The sequence below is a fragment of the Hypanus sabinus genome, chromosome 5, assembly GCF_030144855.1.
Source record: "Hypanus sabinus isolate sHypSab1 chromosome 5, sHypSab1.hap1, whole genome shotgun sequence".
In the NCBI taxonomy this organism is placed as follows: domain Eukaryota; kingdom Metazoa; phylum Chordata; class Chondrichthyes; order Myliobatiformes; family Dasyatidae; genus Hypanus; species Hypanus sabinus.
In genome coordinates this window covers 44881507-44901625 of record NC_082710.1, presented here as the reverse complement: position 1 = coordinate 44901625, position 20119 = coordinate 44881507, and the positions used below count along the sequence as shown (strand labels likewise).

Sequence of the window (20119 nt, the reverse complement as noted above, 5' to 3'; positions counted from 1 at the left end):
AAACCCCTCAAACTTCCCACCAATCGCTGCCTCTTCTCCTCCTCTGAGCCTGGCCACTCCTCTTAACATCAAAGACGTATGCTCGATCCAGGTCTCATAGTCCACCTCCCCATCCGGAGTAGGCTTGGCTCCGGAGAACACCCCCAGCTTCAGCCGTGGCCTCTCGGCCACCCCCACCAGGGAATTAAGTGCGGCTGCCAGCTCCGAGGCTTCCACCCTACCTGGGGAGCAGGGCTTAGTCACGACTCCCTCCTCCCACCTCCCTTTACTAGTGCCAGGCACCTCTCTGGGGTCCACCTCTAGCTCTAGCTCTTCCCCCGATGTCTACTCAGCCTCATCCTTGTAGGAGTGGAGCCCCCACGGCCCCTCCTCCCCCGGTACACTGACCATCGCCGGCAGTTCCACCGTCCTGACTTCAGCACTTGTACGAACCAACACCCAGCTAGACTCTACCTCTTTACCACACCGTCTAGCTACCAATTCTACCTGCCCAATACCCTTCACCGAACTTAAACCCCGCACTATCGCGTCTCCCGAAACTCGAACATCCACTCCGCTCACTACGCATGCGTACTGTACCGGTACACCTTCAAACTGGCACCAACAAACAAACTTATCTCTGTCCATCTGCGCTCTGCTGCCTGCGCGACTCCACAGCCCCTGACAATCCAATCCCGGACGAGCACCCCACAAATGTAACCCTTACCCAACAGGCTGGTATATGTCTAGGGGAAAAAGGAGATCCAGCCACTCTCCAACCCACCTCCCGTACACGCAGGTGCTGTGAGAATCGAGTTAATGCCTCGCGCCCGCCAACAGTATCAAACCCACAACAAATACCGTTATGAAATACACTTTAAAGAGTTTACTAAAATTAAAAAAAATAGTAGGCAATACTATATATATATATATATATACATACACACACACACACACAAGGAAAAAAAGAAAAGGCGCCAACTTATCAAAGTTCAGTCTGTTTAGTGCACTCGTTGGAGCTCAATCAACGAACCAATCGACCCATCCGGCCGTCGCACCTGGGACCACCCCGGTGGTCTTACGAGCAGTCCAGCACACGTCCACCTTCCTCAGCGTCTTCCTCGGCCTCCCCAAAAAAACCCGCGAAAACCCCTCCCCCAAGTTCCCAGCATCACAAGACACAATGACATTCCCCATTGATTAACAAATGAATACAATTACCATATCAGCCATTCTAAAGTGAAACAACGGCGAGAGAAACACTTATCCGACAAAGAAACATTCCTACTTGTAACAAACCAAAGAGGCCATTTTGAATAACATACCCAGGACATTGTACAATTACATAAACAGTTTACACATATACCTGAAGGTAGTTCTAAATAATATTTTAATAGTTTTGTGCACAAAACAATGTGTACATTAAATCAAAAAGGTAAACTATCACTACTTCGTGAACAGTCATTGGCTGTTTAGCATTGTCATCATTCCTGATTCTGAATTTATGGTAAGTGGTCTTCGTCTTACATCTGTCCATCACACATTAAGTACTGATGCAGCCATTTGATGTGTTAAATTTTTTAATCAGGAATGATTTTGACAAATTCAAATGAATTTCTCTGCTGCTTTGTGATCAGAAGATGCTTTATCACCACAAATCTTTAAAAACAAAATGCCATGCATTTTCTTAAATTTCTGCAACCAGCCTGCTGAGTATTTACAACTACCTTCAGTTCTGTTTGTTGTGATAGATCTTTGTTGTTTTACAGTATGCTGATCATAAAACAAGCATATGTTCACTCTGGCGCTGATGAATCCATCCTTTCTTTCATTACACAATCAAAATCATTTTTCACTTTAAGCAGTGATTTTCTACTTTTCATTAACTTATGTTCATTATATGTGTAAGGTCACTTCTCAGAACTGTCTGGTGCACAAAGACCTACACTTCACCTAAGAACCCTCCCAACACCTTGTGGAATTTTCCATTTATGACATCATGTCAGCACTCAAACAAATTTTGGATTTTTGAATTTCGGATAAGGGGTGTTGAACCAGTAGGGTTTTGATGCTAGTCTGCTCTATCAGAACTCCTCAAAGCAACAGAACCTTTAGCATTTAACATTAACAAAGTTTTTTAAAAAATTGGTGAACCTGGGGAACCTTTTGGAACAAACACTTCAAACTGCATTCCTTCCATATCCACCAATGAGTAACTAGAAACTAAATGTTATAAGATCAGGCAGGAAGCTATGAACAAGCAAGACCATCCCTGCAAATAAACAAAAAACAGAAAAACCCATTCCATCCACCCTTCAGCTGCTAATGGTCAATATGGAGCTTAAATCCAACTAATGAACTGTTAGCAGAATAGGATTTTGACAGCTATACATTTCCACTGCATTTTCCGAAGCACATCTATACAAGTCCTTACCTTGGATCATCTCTGATTGTTCCCCAGTTTCGAGATCCACTTCCACCCCTTTTGTCCTCTGGTTTCATTCCCCTAAAAGAGAAAGTACCTTTGTGTAGTTCAGGTCTTGTTTTCAACATATACTTTGAATTACAAGCCAGAAAAAAGGGGAGAAATCCTCATTAAATTTGGCATAAAGTTGTCTGAAAGGAGGACAAAAGGGTATCTAGGCCAATAACTTGTTTGTTGAAAAACACTATCTTCTAAGGCCAGATACCCGCACAGCCCAGGCCAACAAAGGAAACATGACCTCAACTTGATTCTGTCTATATCACAGGTCATATATCACATTACTTTTGGTTCAGGATGTATGGCAATTCCAGAATACAATCAATGTCAGAAATCACAACTGCAATGTGCCTAACCTCTGTGCAGAATGGTTCCCCTGCTTCTGCAGAGAAAAAGAACTTCAGTGTGAAGATTTAGGACCTAAAATTAACATAGTATAACTTCTTGTAATACATTCACCAGTGTGCCGGAATGTTGAAAACCAGAACTTGTGACACTTCGCCAATTCCACATCATGACATTGAGCTTGTCTTCACCCTTTACAAGGCCAGAAGCCTGGGAGGAACTCAACCCCATTCCTAAAATATCTGCAAATCTAGTCGCTCATCAGATGAGATGCAGCAAGACGACAGTGCTAGAAGTTCATCAGGGACCGTTATGTACTCTGCCTCAGAAATATAACTCCACCACCCCCACCCCAGCACTCCAGCCCAAAGGGCTTCACCATCCACTACATCAACCAAATGACAGCATTGGGTAAAGGCAGAGTCAGCAGAGATTAATACTATAGTCCATAGATGTGGCAATTCTGTCTCAGTTCTGCTCCCCTGACCAGAAACATCTGGCAGTCAACGGTCATTGGTTCTAACTGCTGAGGGAGTACACAATTTTTGGTGTCAATCTACTTTGTCCCTGGTAAATGTCAGTCTGACACTGGTGCAGCCAAGCACCAAGATCAAAACTCAGTACAAGACTTGCCGACCACTGCAGGTGTCTTCAACCGGTCTGGTTAAAGCTTAAAGCTTCTGACAAACTATCACCCACTTATCATTTATGGAACCAGAGGAGCCACTACACTTGATTACTGTTGCACCACCATCATGAACTCTTACCAAGCCATCCTGTGTCCACACTTTGGCAAGTCTGATTACCTGGCTGTACTTCTACTCCCAGCACATTGGCAGAGACTGACAACCACAGCACCAGAGGTGAGGATCACAAAGGAACGGTCAAGGGAATGAGTGTTTACAGAACTGCTTTGAACTGGACCATGTTCAGGGATTCACCTTGGATCGGAATATGCCACAGCCATCACCAACATCATCAAGACCCGTGTGGATGAGTGTGTGCCTTCAAGAACATACGGGGGTTTTCCAAACCAAAAGCCCTGGACAAGCCAGGAGATTCACAGTATGATGAGAGCTAGATCCAATGTTCACCACCAATGAATCCAGAATCCTGCAAGTCTACGCATGGCCTACAGAAGGCCATTGTGAGAGTGAAAGACAATTGTGTGAAATCATAGACACAATTACATCACTTCCGACAAGGTGAAATCTAACGGCAAAAATAGTAGTGACACTTCACTCCCCAGTGTGACCAACATCTTTTATGCACACATTGAAATACAGTACAACACTACACCTGTGTGAATCCTCACAGTATCCAACAACTGTTTCAGAGGCTGATGTCCGAATATTCTTCAAGAGGGTGAACCCCTCACAAGGCGTCAGGCCCCAATGGTTTACCTGGAGGGACACCGAAAACCTGTGCTAACAACTGCTTGGAGTATTTCAAAGGCAGCTTCAACCTCTTACTGTTGCAGTCTGAGATCCCCCACTTGTTTCAGAAGGACAGCAAATATACCAATCCCAAGAACAGGGTTAGCTACCTCATTGACAGGCAGCATTCACATCTACTGTAATTAAGTAATTCAAGATGTTGGTTATGGTTAGAATTAACTCCTGCCATATCAAGCACCTGGGCCCGCTTTAATTTGCCTACTGCCATAACAGGTCTTCACTGGACAATTTCACAGGTTCTCCAGTCTGCTTTGGAGCACCTAGACAACAGAAAAATACATGTCAAGCTGCAGATTATCAATTATAGCTCTGTGATTGATACTGCATACCCTCAGTACGAATCACCAAGCTTCTTAACCTGAGCCTCCATATCTCCCTCTGCAATTGGATCTTCCTTGTCAGGAGAACATCTCCTCCTGGGTATCGAGGAGGATCTGTCCTGGCTTCAACAGTAATACATTCATGAAAGCAGAAAACCAATAGCTCTACTTCATTAGGAGTTTGAGTTAAAACAGATGAGAGTAAAAGAGGACAAGAAATAAGACTAAAAAATATTTACTAATAACACCTTTTCTGAAGTAAATTGTGGTCAATTATCACCGCTAAGAACCTGCAGAGGGTGGGTGCATCGCAAAGATGAGGGACAACATGTTCAAGACGGGGTTGCAGACAGTTCGTATTACTGCTGGAGTGAAGAACTTGGAGGAGTCCACGTGGAAGAATTTCGATGCCTGTCCACCTAATCTGGCTGTGAGGTTGGAATGCTCCGAGTGCTGAGCCGATTTGGTGAGATCGCAAACAGCTTTGGGATGTGCAGTCTGGGTGAGTCACTGCACCAGGGCCCAGGTCCTAGAGTGAGGCACTACTCAGTGTTTGGACAACTCAAATGCTGGCCCAGATAAACTGGAAAGCCGAAGGGTCGAGCTAATTTTGCTTGCGATGTTCATTCCTCTCCCCAGTGGCTGTTGTCTCTGCGAGTTTTGAGGCATTTTTGCCCCACTAACATGATGAACTTGAGATTGAGGCTTGGGCCTACTACTCCAGGGAGTGGTGGATCCAAGGACTGAATCTGGTTCAGAATGTAGTCAGTTGCATCTATTGTTTGCATGATGTGGGTTATGGTTTTTTTTTTTAAAAAATGGGTTTTCTAGATTTCTTGTTTTGTGGCTGCCTGTAAGCAAACAAATCTCAGGGTTGTATAATTTATAAATTCTTTAATAATAAATATACTTTGACTGATTTGAGAGTGGAAGTCAAACCACTGAAAAATGATGCTGGATAAGTAGCAATGGGGGACAAAGAAATGGCAGACGAACCTAACAAGTATTTTGCATCAGTCTTCACTGTGGAAGATATTAGTATGCTAAAAATTAGAGTGTCAAGGTCAGAAGTGAATATAGTTGCTATTAATAAGGAATAGGCGCTTGGGAAGCTGAAAGGTTGTAAGGTAAATAAGTCACCTAGACCAGATGGACTAGGGTCTGAAAGAGGTAGCTGAAGAGACTGTGGAGACATTAGTAGGGATCTTTCAAGAATCACTAGATTCTGGAATGGTTCAAAGGACTGGAAAGTTGTAGATGTAAAGGAGTTAATATAATTCACGTTTAAACAAATAAAGCAATGAGGCAGAGCTTGATCATTACAGTTTTGCAAGATGCAAAGCCTGGGAATAAATGGGGCCTTTTCTACTTGTCTGATGGAGACAAGTAGTAGATGCACGGATCACCCTGCCAGACGTGGTGCTATAAGCAGATACATTAACAGACTTAGACAGACATGTGGAAGGAAAAAAAATGGAGGGCTACGTGGGTGGAAAAGGTTAGACCCACCTAAGAATAGGTTAAAAGATTGGCACATCATGGGCTGAAGGGCCTGTATTGTGTTATAATGTTCTATATTCCATGTTCTATTAATAATGATGAGTATTTGAGGTACTTGGAGGCACATGATAAAATAGGTTGTCTGACAGAGACAAGTGCTGTTCTGCAGGGCTCGGTTCTGCGACCACTTCTTTTCATGCTTTATGTTAATGATTCTAATGATGGAATTGATGGCTTTATGGCCAAATTTGCAGATGATATGAAGATAGGTGGATGGATAGGTAGTGTTGAGGAAGCAGGGAGTGTGCAGAAGGATTTAGATAGATTGGGAGAATGGAAAAAGTTGCCAATGGAATACAGTGTAGAGAAGTGTACGATCATGTTCTTTGGTAGAAGGAATTGACTATTTTTCGAAGCAGTAAGAAAATTCAGAATATCAGAATGTGCAAATAAACCTGAATATCCTTGTGCAAGTATCACAAAAGGTTCACTTGCAGTGCAAAGGCAGGCAAAAGCAATGTTAGGACTAGAAGTTAAAAGCAAGAATATAATGCCAATGCTTTATTAGGCATTGATTAGACTGCACTTGGAGTACTGTGACCAGTTTTAGACCTCTCATCTTAGAAAGGATGCGATGGTATTGGAGAGGGGCCAGAGGTTCATGAGAATTATCCCAGAAATGAAAGGGTTAACATACAAGGAGAATTTGATGGCTTGGGGCCCATACTCACTAGAAGAATTGGGGCGGGGTGCGGGTGTGGTGGGTAGAGTGGACCTGTAGAGGATGATTTCTATAGTTGGCAGTCTAGGACCAGAGGGCACAGCCTCAGAATTGAAAGAAATCCCTTTAGAACAGAGATAAGGAGGAATTTCTTTAGCCAGTGGTTCGTGAATCTGTGGAATTCTTTGCCACAGATGACTGTGGAGGCCATACCACTGCATACATTTAAAGCCTATGTTGATAGGTTCTTGATTAGTAAGGGTGTCAAATGGTACAGGGAGAAGGCAGGAGAAGACTCAATGTGCTGAATGGCCTAATTCCGCTCCTTTGTCTAACAGTATTATGAAGATTTAATGTGTGAAAGACTCTCACAAATTTCTACTGATGTATATCTACAGGAAAACATTCTGACTGGCTACATCACAGCCTGGTATAGAGCCTCCAATGCACAGGATCACAAGAGATCGCAGAGGAATGTAGATTCAGACAGCTCCATCATGGGCATAACCTCCTTACCACTGAGAACACGGTACCATCTTAAGAACTTTTAGCATCGGGACATGCTCCTTGTCATTACTACCATCATGGAAGTGGTACACTAGTCTAAAGATTCGCACTCAGTGATTTAGAAACAGCTTCTGCCCTCTGCAATCATATTTCTGAAATGTCCATGAACAGTTACTCTATTCCTTTCTTTTGCAATGAAAATATCAATTTTTATATCTTTGCACTGTACTGCCGCTAAAAACAAATTTCATGTCATACAGTGATAGCAAACAGACTCTGACAACAGAGTCTGATAAACACAGGCCATAGAATAGGACATTTCGTGTCCAGACCTGCAAAAAGAATGCAAGATAACTATTATAAATTCTGCCTTCTTCAACCTTAAACTAAGCAAACAATATTTCAAGCAAGGGAACTCAGAAATCTGACAGGATCTACAGGAGATACCCCAAGCATGTAGATACAAAATTTGGCAGTCCATGCCTGCATGAAACAAGACCCAGACAACATTCAATGACAAAAAGCAGGAAAAGGCTATTCAACCTTCAAACCCACTTTGTCATTCAATAGAATCATATCTGATCAGCTTTCTTAATATTATATTCCCATTTTCCTCCCATTTACTTTGATGTATTTTCACCAAGAAATTTATTTTCTGAAATGCATTCAGTAACAGCCCCTCTTACAGGCCTCTATGGTGGTGAATTTTACAAGTTCATGACATTAAGCAAATCAAAGCAATACAGCACACAGATACAGACTTTTCTACCCAACAAATCCATGCAAACTCGAGTGACCCCCCACCCCAGCCAATTTCCTGCATTCAGGCCCCTCCCCTCCATGTTCCCATCAAAATGCTTCTTAAATTAGTTTACCCAAGTGATAATTTCTGCTTCTACCACTCTTCAAGCAGAGTCCCAGAGGATTACTTACCCGCCATCAAATCCTTCCACAAGCCATTTTAAATCTATGACTATGGCTTTTTTTGACCTTTTCCCCTTGTTAAAGAAAATTGGTTCTTTCTATTTAATTTGCTAAGGCCTCTCAATTTTGTACATCTCAACTAAATCTCCCTTCAACCTTATTTGTTTCAAAGAAAACAATCCTAGCTTATCTAATTCTTCCTAATACCCAAAATTTCTCTGTCCTGTCAACATCCTTGTACATGTCCTTAGCATCATCTCCAGCGCTCCAATCCTTGCCCCGGACTCTCAGACATCAGGCCTCCAACCTCCAGATATGCCGAGCCAGGCATCATGACCTTTGGGCCTTTACTTCTTTGACTCACCAACTTTGGCATTTGACCTTCAAGCTTATGCCTCTGGACTCACTGAGTTGTGGACTTAAATCTTCAGCCTTACCCTATGGACTTTACCACCCTCTGGTTGTTGACATCAGGTCTCTCCATTTATAGGTTTGATCCAAGGACTTGCACAGATATCCAATCCTGGTGATCTCGGGTGGGGAAGTCACCAGCCCTCGTGATTCCTGCCCATGTGGACTGACAATCCAAGACCCAGTGAGCTGGGAATGCCTCACCTGGGGATCGCTAGTCTCCTCAGTGCCTGCAAACTCAACGGCAGACAGTAGGATTGCAACTTGCAATAGATTAGGTATGTCCCAAAACACTTACAACTTATCAAATACTTTGAGGAATCAGTCTTTAGAATTTCAGTTGCACACCCTCCATGGTAAGGAGACCAAAACTGCAAGCATGTTCTCAAAGTCCTGAACAACAGTATTAAGATATTCTTGCTCTTGTATTCAAACCACCTTGCTGTGAAGGTCTTGACCGATTATTGATCTCAACTGCTTGCTGCATCTGTATGCCATACATTCAGTACCTAACATGCAATGACACTCTGGTATCTTTGAATATCACTTCCTAATTTACTATGTTTATGACAATTCTTCATATAACTTGGTATTTTCTTCACAATTCAGAATCCCATCCTAGTTAGTGTCATCAGCAAAAAAAAAAAGCATTCTGCACCCTCCTTTAAATCATTAGGATTTAAGAAGAATAGCCAACCAATTTGCAATCCACACCAACATAATCAGGCCCAATACCACCCACTGAATGAACTGATATCAGAAAAATGGCAGGAAATAAAAGCATCTCCAAATTGCAAGTGAAATATCAATGGTATTGTCATTGCCAAGTTCTCCACCATTAACTTTCTGGGAGGATCATTGTTCAGAAATACAAGTGGTGATCAGCCATACAAAAGCAGATCAGAGTGGGTACCCTGCAGCAGCAACTTATCTCTTGAAACTCCAAAGCTTCTCCACAATTCAAGAACAGCCTTTTGCCCAGGCATGTGCAGTTCCAACAATATTCAGGTTCATACTGTATAGAGTTACCTCTCCCCCAAACCCCCAATCAATACTCCCATTCACCCACACATTCATCCCTTCAACCATCAGCACTCCATGGGTGCTGCAATTAGTTCCTGGTTAATTTCATTGTCATCTGACTGTACATATATGCAAACAAAACACTGTTCCTCCGCGCCACAGTGCATCCACAAAATACATCACATAAAACAAAATATTACTACAAAACGTTAGTAAAATATAATCCAAATGCACAGGTAAACAGCTCACTGTCTTAGTGACGAGACCTCAGTTGCGGCAGGGTATTCATTAGTCTCACAGCCCAAGGGAAGAAGCCGTTCTGCAGTCTGGCAGTCCTAGTTACTAGCTTACAGAGTTACCGTCAAGGGCAGCAAAACCAAAAGAGTGCAACCACATGCCGGCAACTCCTTCAGGGCAAGGTGAGTGCACTACTTCTAAACAGGACCAGGACCAGTATCTTTGCAGCATGACAGGCAGGATCTGCCATTGTGAAATGCTTACACCTTAGTCAAACTGATAAGAACCTGTGAGGAGAGACAGAAACAAAAAAAAACAAAACTGGAAGTGGAAATTAGAAATAGCACAAGTAAAATAATCAGACCCAGAAACCCAAACAAAATTAAGGTAAAAAATGTTAAAAAGGTAATTCATAGAATAGCACTTTTGGGAAACAACTCTGAAAAACATTAGAAACCATTTTTAAACCATTAATTTAAAAACAGTGAAGTCAATAACCCTGAAGACTCAAGTCTTAAGGACCTGACAATCTATAGCTGCAGGAGGTAGTGGGTGCCCTGGTTATAAACATCTGAATTCTTTACATCTGTAATTTTTTTTTTGTAATTAAAGGTTAACAAATGTGATTCAAATAACTAAAGTTAAAAAATCCGAAAACTGAGAACTAGCAACCACCAGATTGCTGGTTGAGTCCAGCAGGTTGAGCAGCATCTGGAGGACGGGAAAAAGGGGTGAATGACGTTTCGGATCAAGGACCTGCATTCTGAGTGCAGGGAGGAAACAGACAGTAAAAAGAGTCAAGAATGAGGCAGGATCTAGTAGGTGATAGATACTACCAGATGAGGGAGATGGGCAGGTGGAGTCTTTGGGGGGGGGGGGGAGAGAGAGAGAGGAGGGGTGTTGTGTGGGGAGAGATTAAGTTGGGACATGGTGGACAGAGACATAAGCAGAAAAAAAGAGGCAGATTAAGCTACTGCGGGAGGAGAGGGTGGATTTAGAGACAAGAGGCTGGAAGGTAATAAGGTTGCAGGTGATGAAGTCTGGTAGGAATGGTATTAACAAGCCATCTGCCAAAGAAACTCAGTGGGCCAGGCAGCATTGCTGAGGGGTGGGGAAAAGTGGTAGGGAGAAAGGAATTGTTGATGGTTCATGTCAAAATCTTGCATCAGTAAAGGTGATAAGTCGAACTAGATGGGGTGTGGAATGGAACTAGGAAACTAGATGGTGAGGGCAGGAAGCAAGGAGAAAGAAAAGAGCAGAGAAAGTGCAGGGGAGGAACTAACTAAAATTGGAAAGTTCCATGTTCATATCATTGGGTAGTCTACAATCCAGATGGAATAGAGGTGCTGTTCTCCAGATCAGCATTTTGCCTCACCCTGGCAGTTCAGTAGTCTGAGGACAGAGACGATTTGGTGTGGGAATGGGATTTAAAATGGCACACAAAATCAGAATGGTCACTGAAGACAGGATGTGAGTGTTCCACTCTTGGTCTCACTGACATAAATGAGGACATAGTCAGAGACCCAAGTGCAATTAGAGGAGATGAACATGAAACTTTGGCTACATCCACACTAGACCGGATAATTTTGAAAACACCAGTTTCGCATAAAAATGATATGCGTTTTTAAAGATATCTCTGTCCACATTAAAACGGATATTTCAGCGAATCTCCTCCTACTGTGCATGCGCAGGACACATCTACCAAAAACAAGCGACATGTTTGGTGTTGAATCTCACTGTGAAAATGCACGTTTGTGCAGTTACAGACTTGAAAAACTTAAAACGATGCAGGAGGACTTAAAAGTAAAAAAAAAACAAATACTGGAGTGTAAGGAGGCAACCGACAGGGAGTTCACGGAAAGTATGAACCAGCTGATGACGAACATTGAAAAACTGACCAACTCTGTTGCATTAACAAAGCACCTTGTTAAATGTGTAAAACATGTCTGCATCAGTATTATCTTGCAATTCCATACAATGTTACATTAGGCTGTTACACATCTATTGTCAGAGAAGTACTTGCATAAATAGGTAAACCACCTTCATACAAGCAAGGACAGAAAACAGGGCAAAGTGAGTATACTTATTTATTCAATAAGTTATGGGTCAAATTATTTGGTGAGTACATTTCTAACTCTTCTGGCTTCAGCCTCGTTGCCATCTGTTCTGAAATTGTTAGATTGTGTGGGGGGTTGTGTTCAGGAAAACAATGAAATGGCACGCTGCCATCTGACAGCGTTTTCAGATTTCTCTTGTTACCCAGTCCACACTGATCTACTGATCTGACCAAGCAGCGTTTTCAAAATGAGACACCCTGGACAGCGTTTCTGAAAAGCTCCAGTTTTGGGGGACGAAAACGCTGTTTTATTGTGGACGGAGGGTAAAAAAGAGAAAAAGCTTTGGTTACGGATTTATCCGGTGTAGTGTGGACGTAGCCTTTGTCTGACCCTGGATGGTCATGAGGGAGGCACAAGAACAAGTGTTATACCTCCCACAGATCTGGGGACAGTGCCTGAAATGACTGGTGGTGGAATCCCACTAAGGCTGGTGGAAATGATGATGTATGATCTGAAGGCTGATAGAGCACAAGGGAGATAACATTTCACTAATTTATTTGGGTTCTTTGAAAAATGCAACAAGTAGAATACCAAAGGAAAACCAGGGATGTATTAAATCTTCAGGAGGCTTTCCAAGAAAATCCTACATGAGAAATTGAAAAAAAGATTAGAACCTGGGTAATTGTGGGAAATATACTAGTGTCGACTGAAAGCTGGCTAACGAAGATAAATAGAAATAAATGGGATCTTCTCAGGTTGGCAGGCTGTGACTAGAAAAGTACCACAGGGATTTATAACTGAGGCCAGACTATTCACAATCTGTAATTAATGATTTAGTTGAGAAAATAAAATTAACTTTTCTAAGTTTGCAGATAAACTGAGCAGTGATTCTAGTAGAAACAGAAGTGAACATAGACAAACCAAGCAAGTGGGAACTGTTTGGTTGACAGAGTAGAATGTGGAAAAATGCAAGTTCACTAAAACCCACGAATGCAGAGTATGTTTTTTAAACTAATGAGTAAATGGGAAATACTGATGCACACGTCACCCAGGTCCTGCTTACCATACCACTGAAAGTTAACATGGATGCAACAGGGAATTAGGAACATAAAGGAAGCCTGTAGCATCATTCTTATGTGATCATGGCTAATCTGCCCCAGACATCATCTCCTGTGTCTGTGTCCCACAGCCCTCAATTCTTCATTCAAAGACATATCTATTTAAACAATTCTAATTTCTTGTCTTTATGAACCTCCAAGGCGGAGATTTCCAAGAGATTCACCATGCTCCACATTTCTATTCCATGCTCTAATACATGGTCCACTATTTCAGTAAAGTGAAATAGAATACTCAATTCTTTCTCCACCCTTCCCCCCCCCAATCTTAGAAGTAGTAGCCAATAGTAGATTAGGCATTACTGCTAGAGGATTTCAGTGCAAGCATATAATCACTTTATTGATTGCTATACCTATAGACTTTTGAGACCACACCTGGACCTGTGCTTAAGTTTAATCTCCTTATGCAAAATGGAATATACTTAGCAAATTATATGTTTTCTGCTGCACTGAAATCACCTTCCCTCGGTGACCCTCCTCATTTCTCTCATAATCCACTCTCCTCTATCAGACGCCTCCTTCACCAGCCCTTAAGCTTTTCCACCGTTTACTTCATCCCTTCCCACGACTTCTCATTCTAGCATCTTTCCCTCCTTCCTTTCCAGTTATGATGAAGGATCTCAACCCGAAACATTGATTTTATTCATTTCCACTGATGTTGCCTGACCTGCTGAGTTCCTCCAGTATTGTGTGTGTTGTCATTAAGAGCTGGTATTTCTTTCATCACTATCTTTTGAATATTTGGGTTATGGGCCTTAAGTTTTCCCCATCTTCATGTCTGATACATTCATGAAGTTGATGCACCATCAATAACTCTCTCTGAGACGTAAAGGTGAGATATCGGCTTTTATTGACTGGAAGAAGGAACAAGCAGTGGTTGACCACCATACTACATCCTAGAGACTGAGAGGCCGGGCTCAGGCCTCAATCGCCTTTATACCAGGGTCTGTGGGAGGAGCCACAGGAGCAGAAAGCAGGGGGCGTGTCCAGACAGGTATATGTAGTTCACCACATTCATCCCCCACTTTGTTTTAAAAGAGAGTCCCCATGGGGCAAAGTTTTTCACAAGTATATTTACAGGTTAAGTCTATCAGGTGGTCGAATCAGTCGCTGCGATCTACGTAGCACCGGCTGTGATTGCACAGGTGCCAGTGGTGATTGCACCGGAGACAGAGGTTGTGCTGGTTCCGGCCTAACTGGAGGTGTCAGCCCACTAGGCGTCAGTGATCCCTCATGCGTGTGCAAGGCGCCTGGTATATACGCGTACGAGACACCCGGTATAGGAGTGTCGTAAGGAGTCTGTGTAGGGCTCGGTGTGCATGGTGTCACCTCGGGTACAGGGTCCATAGTTACTGTGGAGTGTTCGGGGTAGTGGTCTGCTGCTCCTGCGGGCGCCAGGTTGCGGATGGAGAGGTAAGACCACATAAGCATACTGGGGGTTCGCATGTAGAAGGTGAACCCTCTCAACCAGCGGGGAGTATTTATTGCTCCTCACAAGTTTCCAGAGCAGCACTGGCCCTGGGGCCGTCAACCAAACCGGTAGGGTGGTCCCAGTGGCAGATTTCCTGAGTAAAGAGAATAGGCACTCATGAGGGGTGGCATTGGTGGATGTACATAACGGAGCGGATAGAGTGGAGTGCCTTGGTGAGGACCTCCTGCCATCGAGAGACAGGCAACCCTTTTGACTTAAGGGCTAAAAGTGTGGCCTTCTCCCTCTCCACCTGTCCATTTCCCCGGGGATTATAGCTCGTGGTCCGACTAGTAGCAATGCCCCTAGCCAGCAGGTACTGGCGCAGCTCGTCACTCATAAAGGAGGACCCTCTATCACTGTGGATATAGCAGGGACTGGTGCAGGGCTTTTATGACAGACGTGGTAGTGGTGTTGGGGCAGGGGATGGCAAAGGGGAACCGCGAGTACTCGTCGATAATGTCGAGAAAGTAGACATTGCGGTCGGTGGAGGGAAGGGGACCCTTAAAGTCAACACTCAGTCGCTCAAAGAGGTGGGTGGCCTTGATAAGTTGCGCCGTTTCAGGACGGTAGAAATGCGGTTTGCACTCAGTGCAGACTTGGCAGTCCCTGGTCATTGTCCTGATGTCCTCAAGGGAGTACGGCAGGTTCCGGGCTTTCACGAAATGGTAAAATCGGGTGACCCCCGGATGTCAAAGATGTGCATGGAGAGCGTATAGCTGGTCGAGCTTTGCGCTGGCACACACTCCCCGGGATAGGGCATCAGAGGGCTCATTGAGCCTTCCAGGCCGGTACAGGATATCATAGTTGTAGGTGGAGAGTTCTATTCTCCATCGCAAAATCTTATCATTTTTGATTTTGCCCAGCTGTTGGTTGCTGAACAGGAACGCAACCGAGCGCTGGTCGGTCAGCAAGGTGAACCTTTTGCCAGCAAGATAGTGCCTCCAGTGCCTAACAGCCTCTACTACGGCCTGGGCTTCTTTCTCCACCGCGGAGTGCCGAATTTCAGAGCCTTGGAGGGTGCGAGAAAAGAATGCTACTGGCCTGCCTGCCTGATTGAGGGTAGCAGCAAGCGCGAAATCGGAAGCGTCACTCTCTACTTGGAAAGGAATGGTCTCGTCCACCGCATGCATCGTTGCTTTGGCAATGTCCCCTTTAATGCAGCTGAAGGCCGCGCAGGCCTCGGCAGAGAGGGGAAAAGTGGTAGACTTGACCAGGGGGCGGGCCTTGTCTGCGTAATGGGGGACCCATTGGGAGTAATAGGAAAAGAAGCCCAGGCACCGTCTGAGGGCTTTGAGAGTGGTAGGAAGAGGGAGTTCTAACAAGGGGCGCATATGGTCGGGATCAGGGCCAATGACCCCGTTTTCCACGACATACCCAAGGATAGCGAGTCTGGTGGTTCCGAACACACACTTGTCCCTATTATAAGTAAGGTTCAGGGCTTCGGCCACTTGGAAAAATCGTTGGAGGCTGGCGTTGTGATCCGGCCAGTTGTGACCACAGATGGTGATGTTATCCAGATAGGGAAACGTGGCCTTCAGTTGGCACTCGTCCACCATCTGGTCCATTTCCCTCTGGAAGACCGAGACACCATTTGTGACACCGAATGGGACGCGCAGGAAGTGATAGAGCCTGCCGCCCGCCTTGAAGGAGGTGTAGGGGCGGTCCTCTGGGCGGATGGGGAGCTGGTGATAAGCGGATTTCAGATCTATTGTCGAGTACACCTTGTACTGAGCTATCTGGTTGACCATATCCGCAATGCGGGGTAGGGGGTATGCGTCAAGCTGCGTGAACCTATTGATGGTTTGACTATAGTCCACGACCATCCTATTTTTCTGCCTGGTCCAAACAACAACCACCTGAGACCTCCAAGGGCTTGAGTTTGGCTCAATGATCCCCTCCCTGAGCAGCCACTGCACCTCTGACTGAATGAAGGCCCTGTCCCCCGCGCTGTACCTCCTGCTTTTAGTTGCCACAGGTTTACAGTCGGGGGTCAGGTTGGCGAACAGCAGTAGGGGAGGGATCTTGAGGGTGCAGAGGCTGCAAGTGATGTTGGTAGCGCAGCTGTCGACATGGTGCTGGGTGGGACGTGTGGTTCGGTGTGTGTGTGTGGTCAGTAGCGGGGTACATGGCGAAGACCCACCAAACTGAGGATTCCTGACAGTGAGTGGTGGGAGGGGCCCGCCATATTTCGAGATGGCTCTGGAAGTCCAGCCCCAATAGCACAGGTGCGCACAGTTTAGGCATGACCAGTAGCGCCAAGTTCCGATATTCTGTGCCTTGCACCACCAATGTCGCTGCACAACCCACCCGGATGTCTGTGGAATACGACCCAGAAGCCATGGTGACCCTCTGGCTTACCGGGCGTGTCATGAGTCTGCAGCGTTGCACTGTGTCTGGGTCAATAAAACTCTCAGTGCTGCCTGACAGCTAGTGTCAAACAGGCAGCTAGTCCTGTGCCCTTCCACCAGGATGTCCATCATTGACCTTGCAAGCTGGTGTGGGGCGCTTTGGTCGAGGGTTACGGAGGCCAGAGTTGGTCTGCTGTCTTAGTGCCCGGTAAGCACCCATGGGTCGGGAGCGGGTTATGTTGGCGCTGACAAAGATGGCAGCCCACATCCGGGCATGCAAGATGGCGGCTCCAATGCCTCGCACGAGGCGGGCAGGCAAGATGGCAGCCCCCATGCCTCACAAGCAGCTCTGCCCGACCCCGCTCACTGTTTAGACTTGGCGAAATGGCCCTTCTTCCCGCAGCTGGAGCAGGTCGCTTCTCGGGCTGGGCAGCGTTTTTAGGGGGGCTTTGAGTCCAAACACCGCACGGGCTTTTGACTGGCCGCAGCTGTGGTTGGGATCGGGGAGTTCGTGGAATCGTGACTGGCAGCGGCGTTGGCGAATTCGCTCGCGGGAACCGGCGGCGGCAGGGTCTGAGGCATCCACAGGACCGGCAGGGGATTGTGCAGCTGGACAGCGTCAGCGTTGTGCAGTGCAGCCTCCAGCGTTTCGGCCGTCTCGATCGCCGAGCTTAAGCTAAGATCGGCATTTTCCAGCAGCTGCTGACGCACATACACTGACCTGATTCCTGAGACAAAGGTGTCTCGTACCAAGAGTTCCGCATGCTGTTCCACCGTGAGAGTTTTGCAGTCACAAGTTCGGACGAGTGTCTGTAGGGCTCGGAGAAACTGGGCGCTCGATTCTCCAGGCCGCTGTTGTTGCGTAGCTAAGCGATGTCTTGCGTAGACGGTGTTCACTGGCCGCAGGTACTGTCTTTTGAGGGCGTCCAGTGCCCCTTCGTAGGTCGATAGGCTCCTGATAAGTGAGTAAACTTTCGGGGTGACCCTCGAGAGGAGAATTTGGTGCATAACAGTGGGTTCAGTTGCACTAACCTCCTCCAAGTACGATTGGAAGCATGCAAGCCAGAGTTCAAAGGCAAGAGCTGCTTCAGGGTCTTGGGGGTCCAAATCCAATCTTTCCGGACATAAAGCGCTTTCCATGTTTTAAAACTTCTTCCAGTCAATAAAATTGATGCACCATCAATAACTCTCTCTGAGACGTAAAGGCGAGATATCGGCTTTTATTGACTGGAAGAAAGAACAAGCAGTAGTTGACCACCATACTACATCCTGGAGAATGAGGCCGGGCTCAGGCCTCAATCGCCTTTATACCGGGGTCTGTGGGAGAAGCCACAGGAGCAGTCAGCAGGGAGCGTGTCCAGACAGGTATATGTGATTCACCACAGAAGTTTCCCTTAACAACTGCACAAAAATCCAATGACAGCTCAATTTGGAATCTTTAATTCAGGTCATTCTATACCTACAATTGATAAAGCCACATTTCCTACAAGAAATAACGTAGACAAATCATTAGTTTTAACCTCAGAATTTCTCATCCCCCTGGATCTCTTAATGTCTTACAGCCTCTTATCCCTCTGCACCTTTTTACTGCCAACTGCCAGGGTGACATCGGCTGTCTCTATTCTCCACTCCGCTCACTCTACCCAACCTTTCAAAGCTCTGTTCATCAAGCTAAAAGATCCATTCTAAAAACTTGGACCAGCATTCTAAAAGACTGAATTCAGCTTGTATACCACCTTTCTGCTGTTAAGACGTTGGCTACACCAGTGATGACACGAGAGCATGGCAAGTTGCTGCAAGCTCTTTCTTGAAGATCCATTTATTATAATCAATCTACTCTTAAATTTAAATTCTGCCTCTAAGTATTACTAGTACTGTTCTTTCTTTCACTGCACTTTCTCTGTAGATGTTAACACTTTATTCACCGGTGTATTGCTTTACCCATTTCCTATCTCAGTGCATTGTGTGATGACTTGATCTGTATGAACAGCAAGCTTTTTACTCTATCTCAGTACACATGACAATAATAAACCAATTCCAATAGGTCATTATTTCCCGAACAGTGAGCTCACTGTGAGGGAATCTTGCTTCCCTAACAATTATCTGATCTCACAATTCATTTCTACCGCCTAATATTTGCAAACGATATTGTACCAGTTAGTCCATCATTTCGGCCTGTTCCTTTCAGAGGGAAAACTGATTAAAACTTTGATTCATTTTCTCTATTTATCCTCATATTTACCCGCCTGCATCAAAAATATTTGAGATCCTTTTTAGTATTTAACAGTTTTCGGTTTCCTATCCAACTAACTCATTTTCCACCATGGATGCCCAATCTCTATACATTCAAATTTCACAGAATTATGTGGTTCCTCCTTTTTCCGAACCAACCACCTTCCAGGAACTGGTGGAATTCTTCAATTTGAAAGAACTGCTCTAATAGGCCCACACTCCAAGTAACATTTGTTGATTTGGGAATCCTTTTTGTTCCAAACAATGCCATTTGTTGTGGGATGTACAGATGCTCCCCAGCTTATGAACACTGCACTTACATACAGATCATGCATACAATCAAGAGAGTGTAAGGCAAATGGATTTGCTGCCTGTTGTGGGAGCATGGTTTGCAAATGTATTTCCACCTTGTGAACTGTTCATAGCCCTAATAATTTGCACGAATGGAGCCCTGCTGTAGCTTGGAAAAAATATGGAATAAGTTATGTTCTCTCATCTCCTCTATTTTCTGGTAAATTGTTAACTGCATTGGGAATACTTTCTGTTCTGGAATAGTCTTACCATAGATTCACCTTCATATGGTCCACCTGCTATGTCTCTATCCCCATTTCTGAGAAGCAGCAATATACTAGTATTTCTTTCAATCAAGATTCAGAATGTGGTCTCTTCAAAGTAAATGCAATCTGATAATCATTTTGCCAAAAGAGCCAAATTATACTGTCAGTTTAAACCCCCCTTACAACTCAACTTCAGATAATCATAAGTATTTGTAACAGATTTCCAATGTCATTTGCTTAACTTTATTCTTCTGCATTTATAACCCTGCCATACTCTCTTATCACCTTGCACTCTTGCTATCACACCAAACTGACTTTCCATTTTGTTCTCTTAATCCATCCCACTCAGCATCTGAAAACTTGGTTTTTAACAATTCTATTTATAAGATGCAAATCAACTCCAAGCTTCGTATTCTCTTTCCACATCTACTGC

The 20119-nt window shown here is 44.6% G+C and overlaps 1 protein-coding gene across 1 annotated transcript in view; it reads right to left on the bottom strand.

Moving 5' to 3' along the window:
• LOC132394118 (intracellular hyaluronan-binding protein 4.S-like) overlaps window positions 1-20119 on the bottom strand; it is a 60444-nt gene that overhangs the window by 24509 nt on the left and 15816 nt on the right. The window contains exon 4 of the mRNA XM_059969878.1: window positions 2414-2485. Coding sequence (XP_059825861.1) covers window positions 2414-2485 — 72 coding nt within the window. The remainder of the gene's footprint in view (window positions 1-2413; window positions 2486-20119) is intronic.